This window comes from Condylura cristata, unplaced genomic scaffold (assembly GCF_000260355.1).
Source record: "Condylura cristata isolate star-nosed mole 26May11 unplaced genomic scaffold, ConCri1.0 scaffold00001, whole genome shotgun sequence".
NCBI classification, from domain to species: Eukaryota; Metazoa; Chordata; class Mammalia; order Eulipotyphla; family Talpidae; genus Condylura; species Condylura cristata.
The window spans coordinates 12,696,868-12,716,950 of record NW_004567102.1 but is presented as its reverse complement, the minus strand read 5'-3'; the positions used below and the strand labels follow the sequence as shown (position 1 = coordinate 12,716,950).

The 20,083-nt window shown below is 40.9% G+C and overlaps 2 protein-coding genes across 3 annotated transcripts in view; one reads left to right on the top strand and one right to left on the bottom strand.

Annotated features, from left to right (window-relative positions):
- Positions 1 to 5,705, bottom strand: part of ANKRD66 (ankyrin repeat domain 66) — a 34,961-nt gene extending 29,256 nt beyond the window's left edge. The window contains exon 1 of the mRNA XM_004674024.2: positions 5,588 to 5,705. Within this exon, the coding sequence (XP_004674081.1) occupies positions 5,588 to 5,705 (118 nt within the window). The remainder of the gene's footprint in view (positions 1 to 5,587) is intronic.
- Positions 1 to 20,083, top strand: part of PLA2G7 (phospholipase A2, group VII (platelet-activating factor acetylhydrolase, plasma)) — a 38,690-nt gene that overhangs the window by 10,204 nt on the left and 8,403 nt on the right. Inside the window, exons 2-7 of one of the 2 annotated variants that reach the window (XM_012726752.1) lie at positions 1,463 to 1,741; positions 9,644 to 9,783; positions 15,162 to 15,283; positions 15,676 to 15,820; positions 17,323 to 17,416; positions 19,549 to 19,617. In XM_012726752.1, the coding sequence (XP_012582206.1) occupies positions 9,675 to 9,783; positions 15,162 to 15,283; positions 15,676 to 15,820; positions 17,323 to 17,416; positions 19,549 to 19,617 (539 nt within the window). In that variant the 5' untranslated portion in view covers positions 1,463 to 1,741; positions 9,644 to 9,674. The remainder of the gene's footprint in view (positions 1 to 1,462; positions 1,742 to 9,643; positions 9,784 to 15,161; positions 15,284 to 15,675; positions 15,821 to 17,322; positions 17,417 to 19,548; positions 19,618 to 20,083) is intronic. The other variant, XM_004674023.2, reaches the window with a different exon arrangement.

The following is a 20,083-nucleotide window of genomic DNA, read 5'->3' as shown; positions in this document are numbered from 1 at the left end:
CTAGGGCTGGGGATTGAACACATGCTGACGTGGCTTTAGCTTCTTAGTGCTGTACTTTAACCCACTGTGCCACCAGGGAGGGCCCTATTCATTTATTTTTATTGATTTATGCATACAAGAACTGTAGTGTAGGCCAGAGTTTTGGGGAAGGCTGTTAAGGGGGTTCACTAGAGACAGAATGGGGAGTAGAACAGGCAAATACACCAAAATACACTGCTGAGGGGAGGAACAGATGGGACAGGAGAGGTCTGCTGTGCCAAGCCAGTCGTCTCCCTGGCCAGGGATTAATAAACTCAGACCACAATGGCTGGGACAGCTTGATAGCACTGAAACTTTAATCCCTGCACCACAAGGAAGGCCCATAGACTCTTAAAATATCCTTTTAAAATTAATAAAGCAGTATAGTTGATTATAAAAGTGTGAACTATTGTGGGGGAAAAACACATAATTTCAGGGCTCATATGATATTGTCTTTATGGTAAGAATTTTTGCAATTTCATAAGTTTCTTCCCATTAAAATTGCATTGTAAATAGTTTCTAAATTACATTAATAACAATAAAACCCCATTGACGATTCCCTTATTATTTGACATCTATAGAGTTTCTGAGTGGGTATATGTGTGTCTTGGCTGTTAGTCAGTGGGAATAATTTTATTGTTTTATTTCCCAGAGTATAAGATTTTTTGTGTGTTCATTTCAGAAATTTGGCAAAAACATCAAAGGTTTTATTTTTTTCTATCCTCACTAGATAGCTGACGTTGTTTTGGTAAATTTTGCAGTGTACTTTACCAGTTATTGCTCTGTGTGGCCAGTTAAACTTTTTTATGTTAGCCTATGCTTGATTGTCCTACATTTTGCCTTTATGAGGACTGCTGTGTCAAACGCTTTAGTATTCTCATCTTGGATCTCCAGTTCTAAGAGAAATGCCCACAGTCAATACTAGGCTTTTCAAGGTTCTAAGTTCTCAAATATCAATGCATTTCTAGTTAACCCATATCCCCTGGTTGAGAAAAAGGCACTTTTCTGTGGATAGAGAACTTTGAGGCTAAAATCTATCTTATGAATAATTCCTCTGTGTTCATATTCAGCAGCCTCGTGTTCATCCTCTTAGATATCTCAATGACTATCTGTAGATAAAAGAGCCAGTGTTCAAGGAACCCTGTGACTTGTGACCTGTTATAGTAGTTCTTTGTACAGAAAAGCAAGAAGAGCTGTTTTCCTCCTAACAGAATGGGAATAACTTGGTCACATTCACCAAAAATGTATATTACCTCCATAGGGGATTGGTGGTTGTTTATAATAAAATCATGTAAAACACTGAAAACAATTTACATAAAAAATGAAATTAGAAAAATGGATTAGAAATCAGAGGAGTATATTGTTAAGGATTCTGGGGGAACATATAAGTAAGAAATTTTATTTTATTTATTTTTTTTAAAGATTTATTTATTTGTTCATACAGAACTGGGGTACAGGCAGAGGACTTCCTCTGTCTTCTGACCAGAATTGAACTTGCTCTGAATCTGCCTGTCAGTCTCTCTGGCTTCTGATAGCATTTGAAGAACTTCCTGTCTTCTCATGCCTCCTCAGCACTCAGCCAAAGTGGGATGAAGACTTTGAAACACCAGTAGACTGCACATACTAGTGTTCTCATCCTCTACATGCCATTCATGAGAAAGACAATACAAGGCTCTACAGCATAAAGCTCATGTCCCTGTTGCTTTAAATCACTCAGTCCCAGGTATTTCTGATTGAAATATTCTAACAAAGTCATGCTTTTCTACAGATATCTTCTCCAAATTTTCAAGTATGCCAGTACTTGTCTTGATTTTTTATTTTTTTATGGGCCTTCCTGGTGGTGCAAGGCTTAAGTCACAGTACTGTGAAGTTATCTGCAGCCACTGTAGCAGTTCAATCCCCTGCCAGGGAGGCGAACCACATGGCACAGCAAACCTCTCCTCACCTGTCTGCTGCTCCCCTCAGCAGTGTATTTCAGTCAGTCTGCTTGTTCTGCCTATTCTGCTCCCTACTCTGTCTCAGGTGAATACTTACTCATTCCCCCCAACCCCCACAACTCTGTCCCATACCCCAGCTCTTGTATGCATCAAGATAAAGCTTAAAAAATGGATTTTTTTCCTAATTTGTATTTTTCTAATATACCTCAGAGGGCTGAGCTCTTGGTCAAGTCTCTGAATCCCCCTATCACTCAGCCAGTCTCCCAAGTGACAGTGTGTTTACTTATAAAACAGAGGTGATGTGCCTGCCTAACTTCCTCCTTTTGCCTAACTAGAGTCCTGGCTCATCGTAGGTGCTTAGTAACAGGTTATTTATGTCTTATCACCTTTTTTTTTATTTATACCTTGGACTAGACTAGTAATCAAGGTTTAGAAAGTCAAAATATTTCTTTCCTTTATCCTAAAGAGTTTTCTGCCATATATCAAACCAAACAAAACCAAATAACTAGTTGAGGTCCTAGAAATCATCAAGTCTTCTCAGATGCCTTGTGAACCGCTGATCAGAAGTTCTACAGTATTATCTATTTACTCTGCTTCTCAACAGACAACTACCTTATCTAACAGGCTGTTAAAAGGTATCTGCATGTTCAGAAGCATGTTTTGTCATGACTTCTTCTTGGTCCAAGATTTTAGAAAAATGTAGAAAACAAACTAAACAGTGCATATTAAACCTTCTTAATTTGGGCCCTTCCTCATGGCGCAGCAGGTCAGGGCGCAGCACTGCATGCTGGCCACAGCCACCTCAGTGCAATTTCGATCCCTGGCCTTGGAGGTGACCCAAATGGCACAGCAGACCTCTCCTGACCTGCCTGCTATTCCTTTCAGCAGTATTCTTTGTCCATCTGCCTTTTCAGCTCCCCACTGTCTTTGGTGAATCCTCTCACTGCCCACACCTCTGGCCTATACCCCAGTTGTGTATTCATAAATAAAAAATTAGATTTTATTTTTAAAAAATTTTATTCCTTCTTTAAATTTTTGCCATAATGACAGTTTAGTTTTGATAAGACTTGGTGTATAGACTGTTTCACTATTAAATCTCTGAGAGAGGACTTTGATATAGTGTTTTTTAAATACAGAGAGAAATTCATTTTCAAAGAAAATAGTTGTTCCATTTTTATTTTCAATTCTAATATGAGAAGTGGTATGCCACATACCTCCCTCAAACACAGGACTTCTATCACAGACCATGCCCTGAATGATTCAAGCTCCTGATGTGGAGACTCTTCACAGCACAGCTGCACCCCAGAGCACACCTCGCTACCTGATTCTCCTCAGCAGGCACCTGGGAACCAGAGTTGTCACTGCCACAGAACCTGATTTAGAGGACATGAAAAGTCCCACTTTGTTCCCAATAGCATGTGGATCTTTCCTTTTGAGTGAATTTTGGAGGCTTTGATATTTTATTTGATGATTTATTATTTGGAAGCTAATTAACAAAAACTCTTGGAACACCCAGGACTGTTAGATTAAGTTGTCTGCTTGAGACCCTGAGTAAGAAGCTTAGTGTGTGGAACTTTCAATAAGTTTGGAGAGGCAAGAAGTGGCCCAGACCATTCCAGGCATATGAAATAGGAGGAAAAAAGCAGTGAACACAAAAGCTCCCAAGAAATAAGAAATAAAAATTATACTGCTTAGGGAAAGTTAAGAAATTTTCAATAACTCATAAGATCTTTTCAACAGAACAACTATGGATAAAAGGGATGACGACCAAGAAGTGACTTTAATCAGCAGAGAAAAAAGTCTCCCTATTCCTATCTCCAGGTCTTGAATGACACCTTAGCAATTTACTGAGTGGGGCTCAAACTGTTAGATTTATGCCCAATACTGGATGCTAGGAATGCAGAATGAGTCTGCTCATGTTTGCATTTATGTATTTGCCAATACACTGTTTTGCATAGATTTATCATTTAATATTGGGTACTGCTATCATCCTCAGCCCCATTTAGCTGGTGAGGAAACAAGGCACAAGGGTTTTCATAGTTACAGGACTTTGCAACACCAGTGTCAAGGCCAGAATCCCATTGGCTGTGGGTTTTAAACCTAGCAGTCCACATTATCCCTTGTTAGTGTATTGAGTAGCCCAACCTGGTACTAAATGAGCTGAGCTTGTGTTGCTGGCCCAAACCATTCAGAAGACAGACTTCATCCTCATTCAAGAATCTTTTGCTAGTGCTGGTAATTAGCTGGGCCCTTTGTTAAGCAGCAGTAATCAAAGACAAATGAGACCCATCCCTGCCCTGGGGCACCTCATAGTCTCCTGGGTGAAGCAATTCTGTAAAGAGTGTTGCCCTTGGGTGTGAAAATGCTGAAAGGGACAGAGAACCCTGCCAGGGTAGAAGAGACAGCCTCTGTCTGGTACAGGCAAGCCTCTGTTGGCTGATGTGGGAAGTACCTTCTCTGGTGGCCTTGCTCTGCCAGGCCCTGAGAATTTCTCCTTCCCTGGTTACAGGGAAACTTTGGTAGTGGATGTGATAGGGCCTCTGGTGTGCTGAGGGGCCTGGAGGCTCTTGACTTCAGAGCAGGAAAAAATGCCTGCAGGAGTGAGAGTAGGTGAGTTAGATGTGAGAACACAATGGACTATTGTGGAGGACTGGAGCTGTGATGGGGCTACTGTCACTACACCCAGGAAGGGGGTCTTACTCTGTAGAACACTGGCAAGGATGCACAGTAATGATACTACAACAGCAATTTTTTAAAAAGTAAAAAATAAGGTCAGAACTAAAAATTAAAAAAAAGTGAGGCTTTTATTGCAGACAATATTATATACTCAAGAAAGAGTAAGGGCAAATTCAAGAGAGACTCACCTTGGGTCTTGAGGCTGAGGCTGGAGAGAGAGATTGTGTGTGTGTGTGTGTGTGTGTGTGTGTGTGTGTGTGTGTGTGTGTGTGAGAAGCAGGGGCAACACAGATGGGGTCGTAAAGAGTTTCTGACCAGGTCTTTGTTTAGCAAGACCATTAAGTCAAAACATTCTTGTGGGTTAACCAAGGAAACCTTTTTATAACAATCAAAGGCATTATGAAGGTGTTTTATAATAACAAGGAGACAGAGATAAATGGAAAAAGTGTCTAAATTTGTAGGGTTTGCGTCATCTTGCTCCGGTTGGCATGCACAGATGTTTTTTCAGGATTGCTGGACCCAGGCACTAAATCCTGGGATTGGCTATATCAGAATCCCAAGGAAGTCCAAATACAGATGCCCTGACCTACCATCTGAAGAGCCTACGTCAGCAGGTCTGGGCTGGGGCCAGACAATTAGTATCTTCAAGAGGTTCCCCAAAATGCTTTGCAACTTCCATGAGGTCATGTAGGGGACCCACTTGTGCCATTTCCCCTGACTCTGATTCTGCCTTGCCTGCTCCAACCCAGAGGAGTTGTGTGTGTATGTTTCAAGATTTATTTATTTATGCATACAAGAACTGGGGTACAGGCCAGAGGCACGGGAGGAGGGTGAGAGGAGACAGAAGGGAGCGCAGACTGATGGATTGATTGAAATACACTGCTGAGGGGAGCAGTGGGTGAGACAGGAGAGCTCTGCTGTGCCATGTAGGTCACATCCTTGGCTGGGGATCAAACTCGTGCTGCAGTGACTGCTGTAGCTTTCTAGTGCTTGCTTAGGAAGGCCCCAAGTAAGAGGGTTATCAACCGAGTTCTGTTTGGAGAACTTGGGGATGCGTTGTCGGCAGTTGGCCATCGCTAATTTTTCCTGAGGTCCTTAACAGGGAGATGTGGCAAATACCAGGGAGGTACAAGTTAAGCTTTGGATCAGGGCTACACTCCTAAATATCGCTGTTGATCTTACGTGTTTCATTTTAACTTCTATTTTCTCCTCTTCATCCCCAGTGATCTTCCAAATGAGCTGAATGGCGTGCCTCTTAATCAGGCATAGGTTGTCATTAGCAGGGATGACATTTTCTAAAGTCCCCTGTTCATGTCCTTAGATGCTTTCTGCAGATGAAGTTATTTGATGAATAATCAAGTTGTGACAGAACAACCAAGCATGGTGGTGGAAGCTGGTGAGCAGAGAGCTTGCCTTTACTCAGCTTTTTCTCTCCCTTATTTGGGAAACCGTAGCTGTTTCTCTGAGTCCATAGCATGTTTTGCAGTTTCCAAGGGTCTTATAGTTTAAAGCAAGAATAAGGAGACAGCCTGATCTCTACAGAACAATTTCTAACTTGTCATTTTCTCACTACCAGAAACAGTTCTTAAATGTCTTCATGCCATTAAAATAATTGTTCTAGAAGATTGTGGCATCAGGTGATATTAATCAGAAACTGATGCTACACGAAGTTGTTATACTGTGGTTACAAGCAAGGACTTGGCCATTCTGGGCTCAAGCACTTGCGTGCTGAGTCATTGGGACAAGTCTGTTAAACTCCGGGGGTCCCCATTTCCATATCAACATAATGGGTATCATTAAGCCTTCCTCTCAGATTGTTTTGTAATGATTGCATAAGATATCATGTGTTGATAGCTATTGCAAAATACTTGGCATATAATATGTCTTCAACTGTTAGCAAGATTATCCATTAAGTAAAGAAACTTCTTTTGAGCAATTCCTAAATGCCATTTTAAAACAAAAAGTTCAAATATGGTGCTGTGTACTCATGAAAAAGATACTATAACTTAGTATTAAACTATAGACCCAAACGGGGTAGATAGTGTGAAGTTTTGTAAATAAATTAAAAAACAATATGTGTATGTAGTTTGCACTGATAGGTTTGTGTGTGTATTCAAGTGGAGAAAGACATCTGGAAAAAAATATGTTAGAAGTGATCATCTATGAAGACACAGGTCAGATTTTTATTGACTTTATCCTGTCATATTTGAGTTTTTAAAATCATGGATTACATTTACAATAGAATTTCAAATAATACGAAAACAAAACAAAAATGAACTAAACTTATAAGTTAGAGCGATTATTCATAGTATTCTGACTAACACACACACACATGGAAACCTGACCACCCTCCAAATAACCCAAACCTAGAGCACCAGTTACAATTTCCCCAGTGACTTGTCTGGATGCGAATTATTCTGGTCAGAGCAGACCTTGTTACAGCCTATCTCCTCAGAAATCTTTTTCTCTGAGTTCTTTTTTGCCCTAAGAATTTGCTACCCAAATCATTTTTGCAATGTTCCTGCAAGTTTTTTCTTTCTGTATCCTATGTACTAATCTTGTTTCAAAACCAATGTAAACTATTTAACCTAAAAGAGTATGTCCAATTCTCCAGTATTTACAACTAATGACATAGCTGATGGTGGGTTGTATTTGCTTAGTAAACATCCACAGATTGCATGACTACAGAACTGAGATTAGTCATATTAAACCACTGTGTGTTGCAATGATGCCACAACTTAATCCAGAAACTTCTGTGACTTGACAAAGCAAAGGTTTATTTCCTGCTCACAAAAGGCGATATTTCATGGAGCCCTTCTCTATTCAGAGGGCTCTGTCTTGATACACCACCTATGACTTCTGAGTTTACTGCATCAGGGAAAGGAAGGGATGGACAAGACATAATGACTCTTAAGTGTCTCAGACCCTATCCATTTATAAGTCCATTTATCAGAAATCAGTCCTGTGGCCCCAGTCCAGTCATAGGAAGGCCAGGAAATGTGAGGGAGCACAGAGACATTCCCGAGTTCTAACTGCCTATGTTATAGTTCTATGTTTATATTTTCTTACACAATCACCCTGTCAACTAGTTATTATCCCATTGTATCAAGAGCACCAACATTCAACGGGTTATCAAACTTGGCTTGGTTTTTGTTAGTAACCATGTGTGTTAGAAACCACTAGGAATCTGAATTCACTCATTCCACAGTGCCAAGCTATTCTATATCTTAAGAATACAATGGCGGGATTGGGGGTGGAGGAATTGTCAACATTTCTCTCACAAACAGAACTGACTTTCCAGTTGGGGAAGATAAACAGTTAACAAATAATGCCCAGAGTGTGTTCGTTTGTGAGAAATGTTCTAGAGAAAAATAAATAGTGGGGGACATAGGGCTTGTATTGGTGTAGAGAAGGGGGCTGAACTATAATTTTAAATTGATCAGGAAAGCCTCCGTGAGAAGGTAATATGGAAACAAAAATAGAATTGTGAGGGAGCCAGTCTCTTGGATGTCAGGGCAAGGAGCCTTTCTGGAAAAGGAGTCACACAGAGCGCTGAGGAAGAGGGCCTGGCATGCTTGGTGAATGGCAAGGAAGCCAGCGGGGTTCCAGTGAGTATGCAAGGGTAGGATTAGGAGTCCACTGAGTGCAGACTGTAGAGACTTAGAAGTGTAGACTTAGCGTGTTGGCTGCTTTTAGGTTACCTGAAGACCTAATACTTTTTTCTGTAAGATTTGAAGTCATTTGAGAGTTTTGAGAAAAGGAGTGTCATAGTCACTTTGGCTGGTAAGTTGGCCAAGACTGGTTAGAGGTTATTGCCAAAGTTCATGAGAGAGGTGCTAATGACTTGCACCCCAAAAGTTGGAGGAGAGAAGTTTTAAAGGGAAAACGTGATGCACAGAGTTTTCTGCTAATGGGATATTAGCATAGAGCCCCATTATAATATATTGTGTTGTTGCCATGAGTCCCATGTTACTCATTGAGTCTAAAAATATTTATTCAGTATTAACTGTCTTCCAAGCCCTCTGTTAGGCAAGTCATACTGGACCTCTGCCTTTGGGAAGCATTCAGTGTAGAAGGATTATAAGGACCACCAAAAATACAAGATCTGCAATGTTGAAACAACCACAACTGCAACAATATGATTATTTTATAATTATAGTGGAAGCATTCACCAAAACTTAAGAGTTGCGATGTGCTGGATATGCTTATGGATGTGCTGGATATGCTTATGATTAGCATGTGACTGTTCCTACTTTGATATTTTTCTTCATAACCAGACTATACCACTACAAAGTTACAGAGTTAAGGACCAAATAAAACTAATGCAACAGACTAAAAGTGTTATTTTTGTGCTCTACCCAGTCTGCGGGGGGCCTTGAACCTGCAAGGCCGGGGAGTCAGGGCCCCAGGTCCAGCGAACAAAAAGAAACAGTCACATGGGTGTATCAGAACAAAGAGAGAGTGTATTTTGTTTTTATCTGTTTTATATAAAATACAAGAGGTGGGGGATGCAGAAGTCGGGCAGGGAGAAAGCCAATGGACACTAGACAAGTAGCAGTGCTTGATAAAATGGTTCTCGCGAAGGCCAAAAATGGGCGAGAATGGAGCAGTGTTTTGATAATGGAGCAGTGTTTTGATAATAGGTGCGTGAGAAAAGAAAGAGGAGAAGGAAAAGGTGGGGGCAGGGAGTTCTTCCCACATGCCTTTTACAACCCGGATGTTTTTCTCTATCCGGACTCCATTTCACCTTTTTATGACTGCTGACAGACGCCAGATGCCGGCCTTGGTCCCCAACACCAGTCCACATAACAAAGCATAATGAAGGATCCTGCTACCTTCCTCGCACATATCAAAAGCCCAACTCAGTAAATGCATGTCCACTTTTTCCCAAACTATGATTGATATATATCAAATCATGTAACTGGTACCTTAGTCTCACTGGTTCCTCAGCTTGTAAGTAATCTCTATTGCATGTTTCTCTCTCTCTCTCTCTTTATTCATCTGCTTTGAAGAAAGTTAAGCTGAAACTTCTCAGCTTCCAAGATGGCACCACACAAACTGCATGCACTTTTATACCTCTGCAGCTGCCTTGCACTGGTTTATCCTTTTGACCGGCAAGACCTAAATCCTGTCGCCCATTTGAAGTCATCAGGTAAGAGGTGTGTTGTCCAAGGCTTGAGCAACTGATTCATTGTCTTCTTCGGGTGGCCCCAAAGAAGTTGCATGTGTAACCTTCTAATCAAGTGCTATTAAGGAGATACCCATGGAGCGCCTCTGTCCATGGGCCTCACTACCTCTCATTCTAGCTGACACTGAGGAAGCACCTGTATTCTTCAGTACCATAACTGTAGGATAGGACCACGATGAGAGATTTTTTTTTTTAAAGATTTATTTATTTGTGCATACAGAACTGGGGTACAGGCCAGAGGCTCAGGGGCGGCGAGAGGCTTCACCAGAGACAGAGTGGGGAACAGAACAGGCAGATTGACGAAGTACACTGCTGAGGGGAGCAGCGGGCGGGTCAGGAGAGGTCTGCCACGCCATGTGGTCACCTCCGGGGCAGGCGGGAATCGAACTCATGCGGAAGCGGCTTTAGATTCTCAGTGCTGTGCTTTAACCTGCTGCGCCACCAGGGAGGGCCCGATGAGAGATTTTTAAATAAAAGAGAACCTCGGCTGCATTCCCTTGGAGAACTCCCTTCATACTGCCCCTTCTTTCCCTCACCACCCTAACCTGCTCCTGCTTCTTCAGTGCAGTGACACAGGTTCCCTGCTGGGCCCCCTCAAAACCTGCTACCATGAAAGTGAAGATAGGGAGGTATCTTGACCAATAGGTGGAGTCTAATAGACCAATAGGGGTCTGAAGGGAAACAATTTTTCTTAGTGACAGGGAGGGATAAGTACAAGTAGGTGCTAAGGAACTCCAGATGAGAAGAGATATGCATCATTTTGCTCTTTCTTACTTTGTGGTGGGAAAGTCAGACAAGCCCAGAGAGGGACAGCCATTTCCGAACAGGTACATCCAATCCTCCTGAAGGACATTTATTAAAAGAGACAACTTCTGGAGAGTTGTGAATTTCTGCTATTTGCAGAGCACTGTGATGCAGGAACTTCCCTCATCCTGTTCTCTACGCTGAGCAGGGTAGGTGGCAGCCCCATGGTGTACACTGTCTGTACCCCCTGATCTGCACATCTGGAAAGATGCAGCTCCTCTGGATCTAGTTCTTCAGGCTGGATGGGTAACTCCTACTGTAGCATTTACAATGGACTTTTCATAATCCAACACTGTAGTAGGGGAAATGAATGCATCTGTAGGAGAGGGGCTGTATCTTCCATCTACATTTACATGGGAGATGGCATAACCCCACACATCCACTCATCAGGAATGTCCAGAAAGCAGAGGTGGCAGGAAGACACTGGTGACTAAGCCAAAGAACTTGAACTCAAATTCAAGGTGCTTACAGTCTAGTAAAGTAACCTTTCCACTACCTTTTTGTGGACTGAAAACAGGTAATATTTTGCATACTGAGCAAATTATCATGTAGGAGACATTTACTCATTTACTTTTTATTGGTAGAGAGTGGAAATTCCAAAACATATTTAAGTTCTTCATGTTTGAAAATCACTGGGAGACAGTCACTGGGCTGACAGAAACCTGAGGACAGAGACGCTGCTTTCTTGACCTGTGGTCTCAGCCTTGAGCTCAACGCCCCAATCATTCTAATGGATCAGAAATCGATGACTATTTTTAAAAACATTTGTTTATTTATACATACAAAACTGGGGTGCAGGCCAGAGGTGCAGGGGCATTGAGAGGATTCACCAGAGACAGAGTGGGGAGTAGAACAGGCAGATGGACAAAGTACACTGCTGAGGGGAGCAGCGGGCAAGTCAGCAGAGGTCTGCTGTGCCAGTGGGTCACCTCCGGGGCTGGGGATTGAACTTGCACTGAAGCGGCTGCAGCCAGCTTGCAGTACTGCATCCTTATCTGTTAGCGCCACCAGGGAGGGCAGGAATGACTATTTTTAAATAATAAATTTTATTATACCAATAATATGTAAAATATTAAAATAGATGATTAGTTTTAATACAATGTGCTGTATATGTATATATGTATTATTCTAAATGAATACATAGAAAATGTGGCTTTTGCAGATAAATATTAATAACTATGGACCAGAGATACCCTATTCATTCATGGAGAACATAAAACCATATAAAGAATGTCATGTTCTTATTGTGTATGTACTGCACCTCCAACCCAGGAATGACTATCAGGAATACTTGACATACCACCGAAAAGGTATAATGAGATTAATAATATGTTATAGGTTCCAGTGCATTTCCTAAAACAAAGTTGAGGAAAAAAATAGGAAGTGATTTGTTTTGACCCAAAAAGCTGTATCACCTAAAAGGTGGCCATTCAACCTGACCTGTTTTCTCCCAGCTTCCTCCTTCCCAATGAGCCCAGCTAGATGTTCAGTAATGGGAAACCAGGCAAGCTACAGGCTGGGGACTCTTCAGCAGCCACTTTGGCAACCACCAATCACGGGGCCCAGTGCACCTAGAGCCAAAGCTTGGTTCAGCTTGAAGTTTCCTGAGACCTCTTCAGTGGTCAGGTGTCCTGGAATAGACAACCCATGGCCTCAGCTTGACCTGTGGCTCCTGAATTCTGAGTGAGAAGAGCAGGATTTAGAGAATCAGGACACACCCAGGCTTTTGAGAAAGGTTCCCTGAGCCTTGGTGGAATTGATACCTCACAGGGGGAACCTATTGACTTGGAACCTCCACAGCTCTAGAACAGAACTTCCAGTTCCAGAGGTAGTGCCCCCAGCAACTGTGTGTTCTCTGAAGCTCTTCAATGAACTGTGTGAGCCAGAGCCTCACACCCTATTCACCCCACATGGTCACACCATGGCTGCCCGTGGCAGGGGTATAGCAGAAGACAGGCTGCTGGTCACAGATGAAAGGCTGGTGTGACTTACCTGATAACTCCCTGTTACATACAGTTGAAGCATAGCTCAGTAGATAGTCTTCAATGGAACAGAAAGACCATTTTATAATTCTAAGTGGACCCTAAAATGTTAGCCTATCAGTCAGATTGAGGTATTTTTTTTTTTTTTTTAAATCTCCAAGGAAATGCCTTGAATTTTGCATCTGCCTAAGAGGAATATGGTATAGCCTAGTTTAGATCTGCTACAACTCCTCTAAGAACTCGAATTTATATAGCCAGAGTTAGTTAATTTGAGTTAGGGGACAAATAATATCATTTGTCTGCCTATTCTACGCTAGGCACTTGACATATTTTCACTTCATGTTGTGATTTGCCTTTCTGTAGGCTGGTTAATTACTTTTATTCCTACTTTAACTATGAGGAGCAGATGAGTAAATTGCCTAGACCAGAGTATCACAGCTTGCAAAGGTATAGCTGGAATCTAAAGTAGGATTAACCGAACAATAATTAAGTTTTGTTGATTCTACTTTCGGCCTTCCATGGAACTGTTTTCTACCATTTGACCATGAATTGTTGTCCCTTGTGCCCAACCAGGTGATCTGGTTCCTTAGCCCAGGCACCAAATTTAGGAGGAACACATTTTATGATTCAGTAGAATTGAGATAAGGCCCTAGAACCTGATTTCCAAGTTCCTGGGTGATGTCAGTTGTGCCGGATCTTGGTGAGGTGTGGTCTTTGAGTAGCAGGGCCTCGGGTGTTGAAAAGTTCATCATTGGCAGGTGATAAAGCACCAATGTGAAGGATGCAAATAAGCTCCTCGTGACTCAAAACCTTTGTGGTGATGTTCCAGATCACCTTTCTGGATGATATGGACATCATACCTAACCCACTTCTGGGTGTGTAAGTGACAGAGTGTGGTAGCAAGCATGAAGGATTCAGCAGGGGCTCAGTCTCCTTCTAAATTCCAGTAGAATGTGTGGGAAGGTGTGACAGGCTGAATCTAAAAAACTGGGAGTCTGGATATACTGTATTTGGACTCACCTACTTGAAATTAAATACAAACTGAATTGAGGCTCAGAAAGTAGGCCAACAGTGACCAGGCAGGTGTGTAGAAGGGTTTGGCCACTCAAGAAAATGTTTTAGCACCAGTGAGTAGAAGAATGCATGCCATGAAGTATCTGACAACAGAGACTAGCAGCAAAAAAGCTTAGTTAATTTTCACAAATGTGTACGGAACAATAACTGTGGCAACCATGGTGTTAAAACCTAAGGCTCTAGAAAAACAGCTGAGTGTGGGAGACAGTGTGCAAACATGTAATATAATAGGGTAGGGGGTATTACAGAAACACATGGAATTGATTTAATGTTGAGGATGAAATGAAGAAGTCAAGGGATCAGGAAAGTCTACAGAGAAGAGTTGCCGTTGATCGAGACATTGAATCTTGAATTAGGAGTTTACTATGGGAATGTCAAGCCCAAGGAGTAGCATTTAGAAAAGTGTATTTCCAGGCCATTCCAGCCCAATGAATGGCCTGGAAATGCTGGTGCACTTGGAAAGGAGGTAACTTAAAGGGAGAAAGCAGGGAAATTACGAGACAGTGAACCACTACATCATGAAGAGCCTTTCCAACTATGTCTAGAAACTTGGGGCGTAACTCACGAGTCTGTGAACCTTTATGCATTTTAACCCCAGAACACTGCAAAGAGACTGCATTTGTGCCTCAAGTGGTGAGGGGTGCAGCTCAGGGAGACGTGTAGATTGCAGTACCACCTACAGACTCCAATCCATTCCCTCTTCAAGAAACACCATCTGGTGACAGAAAGCCATGAAAGGATTTTAAAAAGAATCACCTGGTGAGATTGTGTTTTAAATCACTGCAGTTGTGGGAAGGATGCATTGAAGGGGCAAAGTTCCAAGGCAATTAGGATAATCAGGAGAGATGGCAAGTGTAAATGAGACAGTTGGACTGGAGGGATAGGAACGTATTGGAAAGAAAATTAGAAGTAAATACAAATGTTTAAAATTGCGACTTGGTTGGAAGTAGAGGGTTGATGAGAATGGTAGAGGGTTGATGAGAATGGTAGTATAGAGGCCTGCCAAGTTTTTGACTTGGGTTGCCTGAGATCAGGGATGCTAGACTTGCAGTTTGTGCTTTTGGAGCAGAAGGAGGAATTGGAAAATGTTCCTTTAGTTTCAATTTGGACTTTGATGGTCTGAAGGGAAGGACATTTGTGGAGATACCCAGTGAGAAATGTGAGATAAAGTTTATGCTTAGGAAAAAAACAGATTTGGGAAATGATTTAAATACATTTTAGATTGGAGTAGAAAGTAAGTCAAGGCTTCAGGACTGTCAGTGTGTGTTTTGGGAGAAGAGAATCTTTATCCCCACATTGTAGTTTGCATACAGTAGACCCTCCATAATTATTTGACCAGAAGGTAAAGAAATGAAGGTGGTCAAAACTATGGGGTATGACTTGATTACCTGGAACTTCTTTTGCTTAATCAAGTGGGGGCGGGGGAAGGGAGAGGGCGATTTTTGTAGATGACAACTGAGATGATATCTACCTGTGTTTCAGTATGGTTAAATAAAGTACAGGCTCTGATGAATGCTTCAAACTGTGGCCAAACTAAGATCCCCCGAGGGAATGGACCCTTTTCTGTCGGTTGTACAGACTTGATGTCTAACTACACTAAAAAGGTAATGTTTTAATACTCTTTACCTTTATTTTCTAATAGTGGCTGTTGCTATGACCCTGCTAAAAGGTTTTGAAACTTGAATTTGACCTGATCTGAGAGTGACTCATTTTGCCATTTATTTCAAAGGAAATCTTTGGCTAGTCACATGTGACTAATTCACTGCTGTCATGGTAAACCCCTTTTATCCTTTCCATAGTGACGTGAACCAGGCTGTTCACAATTTCTTTTCTCTGAGAAGTCACATTAGTGTTTTAGTTTTCTCTCTTTTCAACTGTATGCCATCACTATGGCAGCTTTTCCTGAGCAAGAGAGGTATTTGGGTCTGCCCATATGCAAAATAGCTGTTGAACATGAACCAACTAACTAAAAGGACATTACTTTTTTTCCTTACAGAGCACCTTCTTACGTTTGTATTATCCAGCCAAAGGTGATAATCGCTCTGACACCGTTTGGATACCAAACAAAGAATATTTTCTTGGTCTTAGTAAATTTCTTGGAATCCAGAGGTTTATGGGCAAAATTTTGCAATTTTTCTTTGGTAAGATTTCTATTGATCTGGCTTTAGAAGTTCTAAGCTATAAGAAGTATTTTAAAACAGCAAGAGTTTCAAGCAGTGAGAAGGCCAAGGTAGAGTCTCTGCAGTCTAAACTTCTCGTAAAATACAATGTATGTCCGAAAGACGTAGGATCTCTTAGAGAATCAAGGGTTCTCATTGATGGAATAGGTCCGGTCCTCATGACTGCCCCATGGCTTCCAGGGCAATGGAAGTGAAAATATTAGCCTCATACTAACTTCTCTCTGGCTGATCTTTCATTTTCCTTCTAGTGTACTATAGGGAGAGGTAATATGGGAAGGAAGCAGAGCAACTTAACTCAGGTGACCCATCCTTTTGCTCTTGTGCTAAAGAGCTTTGTGTAATCAGACAAAAAGAAAGTAGAAGCCACGGTTACACTCCAGATCCAAACCAAGAGAGTGAAAGCTAATTGCTTAGAAACTAGGAGACTCCACCAGACATCAGCCTCTGTCACTAAAGTAGTTGGATGTGCATTCGTCACTTCATGTGTCTTTATTTTACTAATAATGACTTTCCCTTTGTTACTCTCTGAACAGACACTACGTTTAGACTAGTGTAGAAAATGTCTTCTATTTTTTTCTTCAAAACCACCTAAGGCATTTGGCACTTGTTTTAATTATCTCCTTGGAACTTTCTTAAAAACTACTTTATGATAGAAAATGATGAAAATACTATAGCTACAGATGTCTGTGGTGTTGCACAGCTTACCATCACTTCTATAGCAATCATCACATTCACTCTTAATAAGTAAAAGTCCTTTTTATAAATGAAAAGGAAACACAAATTATTGATGATATAATGATGACAATAATGCCCTTTGTTATGTGTCTAGGTGGGAGTCATATATATTTTGCCTAATTACATATAATTCTCATAAGAATCCTATGAGCTGGGTGGCTTTACCTCTTTTACAAAATAAGTGTCTGAAATTCAGAATTATTTTATCTTGTCCAAGATCAGTGGTTAATAAGTAACAGAGCTACATTCAGTGTCCTGGCTGAGTATGACATCCAGGACTCTCCACCTTTCTCTGAATCATGACCAAGTTGGAATGAGAGGAGTTTCCAATTTGAAGTTTCTGGCTCTCTATAATATGCCCAAGCTGTAGTTTGGTTTCAAACCTTTCCAGTGGAAGCTTTGCCCAAACCTGGGAATAGTACTAAAAACAGGTTTCCTGCACACAACTCTAAGTAGGAAAATGTCTCATTTTAAGTTGAAAAATGGCTGTGGGAATGGATAATGTTCCTACGGTGTTTTATGAAAAAACAGGTGATTTAAGTCCTCTGTTGCTAAGTTTCTCAATAACAGACTTTTTAGTGAATTTACTAAAGAATGTAGTCTCTAAAAAAGCATAAAGTTCATGGTCAGGATTTTTTATTTGAAATTATTTAACAGTTATTATGTTAAATCTTGTTATTTTAAATTATCAGAGAAAGCACAAATTACCATCTCACATTGTTATCTAGGTTCAACCAACATTCCTGCAAGCTGGAACTCCCCTCTGAGGACTGGTGAAAAATACCCACTTATTATTTTTTCTCATGGCCTTGGAGCATTCAGGTAATATTTAAGGGATTAAATGATTTTAATCCTTACAGAGCAGTGACTGGAAACATTTCTCTCTTCCCTCCCTCCCTCCAAAAAAAAGAATAGTAGATTTGGAGAGTCATGTTGCTCCTTTGAAGGATATTGATCAGTTCTAGCCCAGTCTCATCAATTTCATTCCCTCTTTACAACTCTTTAAGACTGTCTTCCTATAGAAGAGGGAGTGTGTTGCATTTCTGATTGTCCTATATTATACTGTGTATAATAAATAATATATGCATATTATATAACATGCATATAATATAACATGTCCTATAATATATAATAAAAGGCAATACAATACAATATAACATAGTCTCAAGATCATCCTGTGTTAGTTTAGATCTTCCCAGAAATAGACAGCCAATCTTGGATGTGCTGTGAAAGACGTTTATGAAAGACAGGAGCAGGAAAAGATGCAAAGTCTTCAGAGACCCTGATGCAGATTGGGCACTTGGGAAAAAGATGGAAAAGGAAGAAGGTATAAAGAGCTCAGACTTCAGCACAGATCTGAGAAAAAATGGGTCACACTAATGGAAGGAGTGCTTAATCCACAGTCATTTGTCAAAAGAATTGTGCCTCTCCCAGAATGGACCTGCATAAGCACCTTGGCTGTGTCCAACACTGGGAGTAACCCATAGGAAACCTGGCTTTCATTTGAACGTGGTGGGAGACCCACAGGGGCAGAAGCTGGATGGTGGGGGGTCTTACTCAGTTATGCTCTTTATGGCCTGGAATCTATGTGACATATTTTTATGACTTCACATCCTCCACTCTCTTCTTCCAGCTTCATAACTGCCCTCACCCCCCCCACACTGCTTTGATCTCAGAGCCTTGTATGGCCTGTAGATAGTAAAAGGTGTTTTCTACCTGGCAAGAAGTTGGGTAGCATCTATAATAAGAAAATCTCTTGAGTATTCTAGTTGTAGTTTAACTAGTTATTTGATTTCTTAAGACTGGTAGTTGACACGTTAGAATCCCAGGACCAAATCCAGCCCTCTGCCAGTTTCTATAAAGTTTTATTGGAACATAGCCATACCCATTTTTTACAAGTCTGTGGCATTTGTGCTATAATGGTAAAGAAGTTGTCAAATAATATAGCCCACAAAACTGGAAAAACTTAGGCTTTTTACAGAAAAGGCTTGTTGACCCCTCTAACTACACCAGTTTGCCTTCCTGGATACATCCTGTATCTTCTTCAACAGTAAAGTCCGAGTTCCTACCTACTTCCTTTGTTCTCCATTGATAGTTCATATAGAATGCATAATATGAAAAGATTGTACAGGATGAAGACCTAGGAGGGGGTATAAATGCAGTTGCATGATCCCTTAACCATATCACCCTGTCTAAACATTTAGGTAGCAACATGTGTTAAGTATTTATCATATTTCAGACACAGCTGTTATACACAACATAGGCATAAGCACTAAAGATATGTTAACTTACTCAGTTCTTACAATAACAACACCAGGTACAATCTTATCACAGCCACCTCCTTCTATAGACAGAGAAGCGAAACAGAGACAAGATAGGTGTCTTACCTGGGTTAGACATTCAATAAGAGAAGGAATCAGGATTCCAAACTGTGGTCAGAATGTAGGTCCTCTCTTCACTGACACACTGACTTTCTACATAAATTATCTCATCAAAACCTTACAACCATCTGAAAGCAAAGACTTTATTAGCTCTATTTTGTAGGTAAGGACAAAATTCAGTAATTACCTAATTCTATACCTGGTGAGTGTCAGAATCAAAATTAAAGCCCTCTCAAAGGTAATTCATGAGGGCAGCTCAATTGTTGTACTATTGACACCTCAGGTTGGGTAACTTTTTATAATCGTGAGTTGTCCTTTGCATTATAGGATGTTTAGCAACATCCTTCTACCCACTGGATGCCAGTAGCATCCTCCCCCAATGGTGAAAATGAAAATGCCTCCAGATATTGTTAAATATGCCTTGAGGGGTAACACTGTTCCCCTTTGGGAACCAAAACCTTTACTCAGGGTTGAGTGGCCTCCATGTTCCCAGGTTTAATTTGGACCCTGCCTTGTATGTAAGCATTGTGATCATGATTGATGGTTGAATGCCCCCCTCTTTTTGTCTTGAAGGACAATTTATTCTGCTATTGGCATGGAACTGGCATCTCAAGGGTTTATAGTTGCTGCTGTAGAACACAGGTATGTCAGCTGGCATGTAACTGGGCTCTAAGTTATTCATGAAGGCTCATAGGAATGTTGATAGAATTATCCACAATGATTTCATGATGAGCAAAAAAATAAGATTTAGATCACTGAGAATTAAAAATATATATATATCTAATATTTCTAGATTTCCCAAAATATTTATTGCAGGTTGTGTTCATAGACCATCTCCTGTAATTTTCATAACAATAATCCTATGAGTTAGGTATTAAGGAGGGAAAAATGAAACTGAGGAAGAGTAAGTAATTTGCCCAAAAGCATACAGTAAGGGCCAGTGCATATTTGATTCCAGACATGAATTTTTTTAATAATATAATAGTTTATTTTTACATTATTTTATGCTTTTTTCCACCTCAGTTATAATCCCCGTGGGCTTCCCATCACCCAATCACCCATGTGCCATCACCATAGTCCAGTGGACTTCCCTCCCCACACTGTTTTT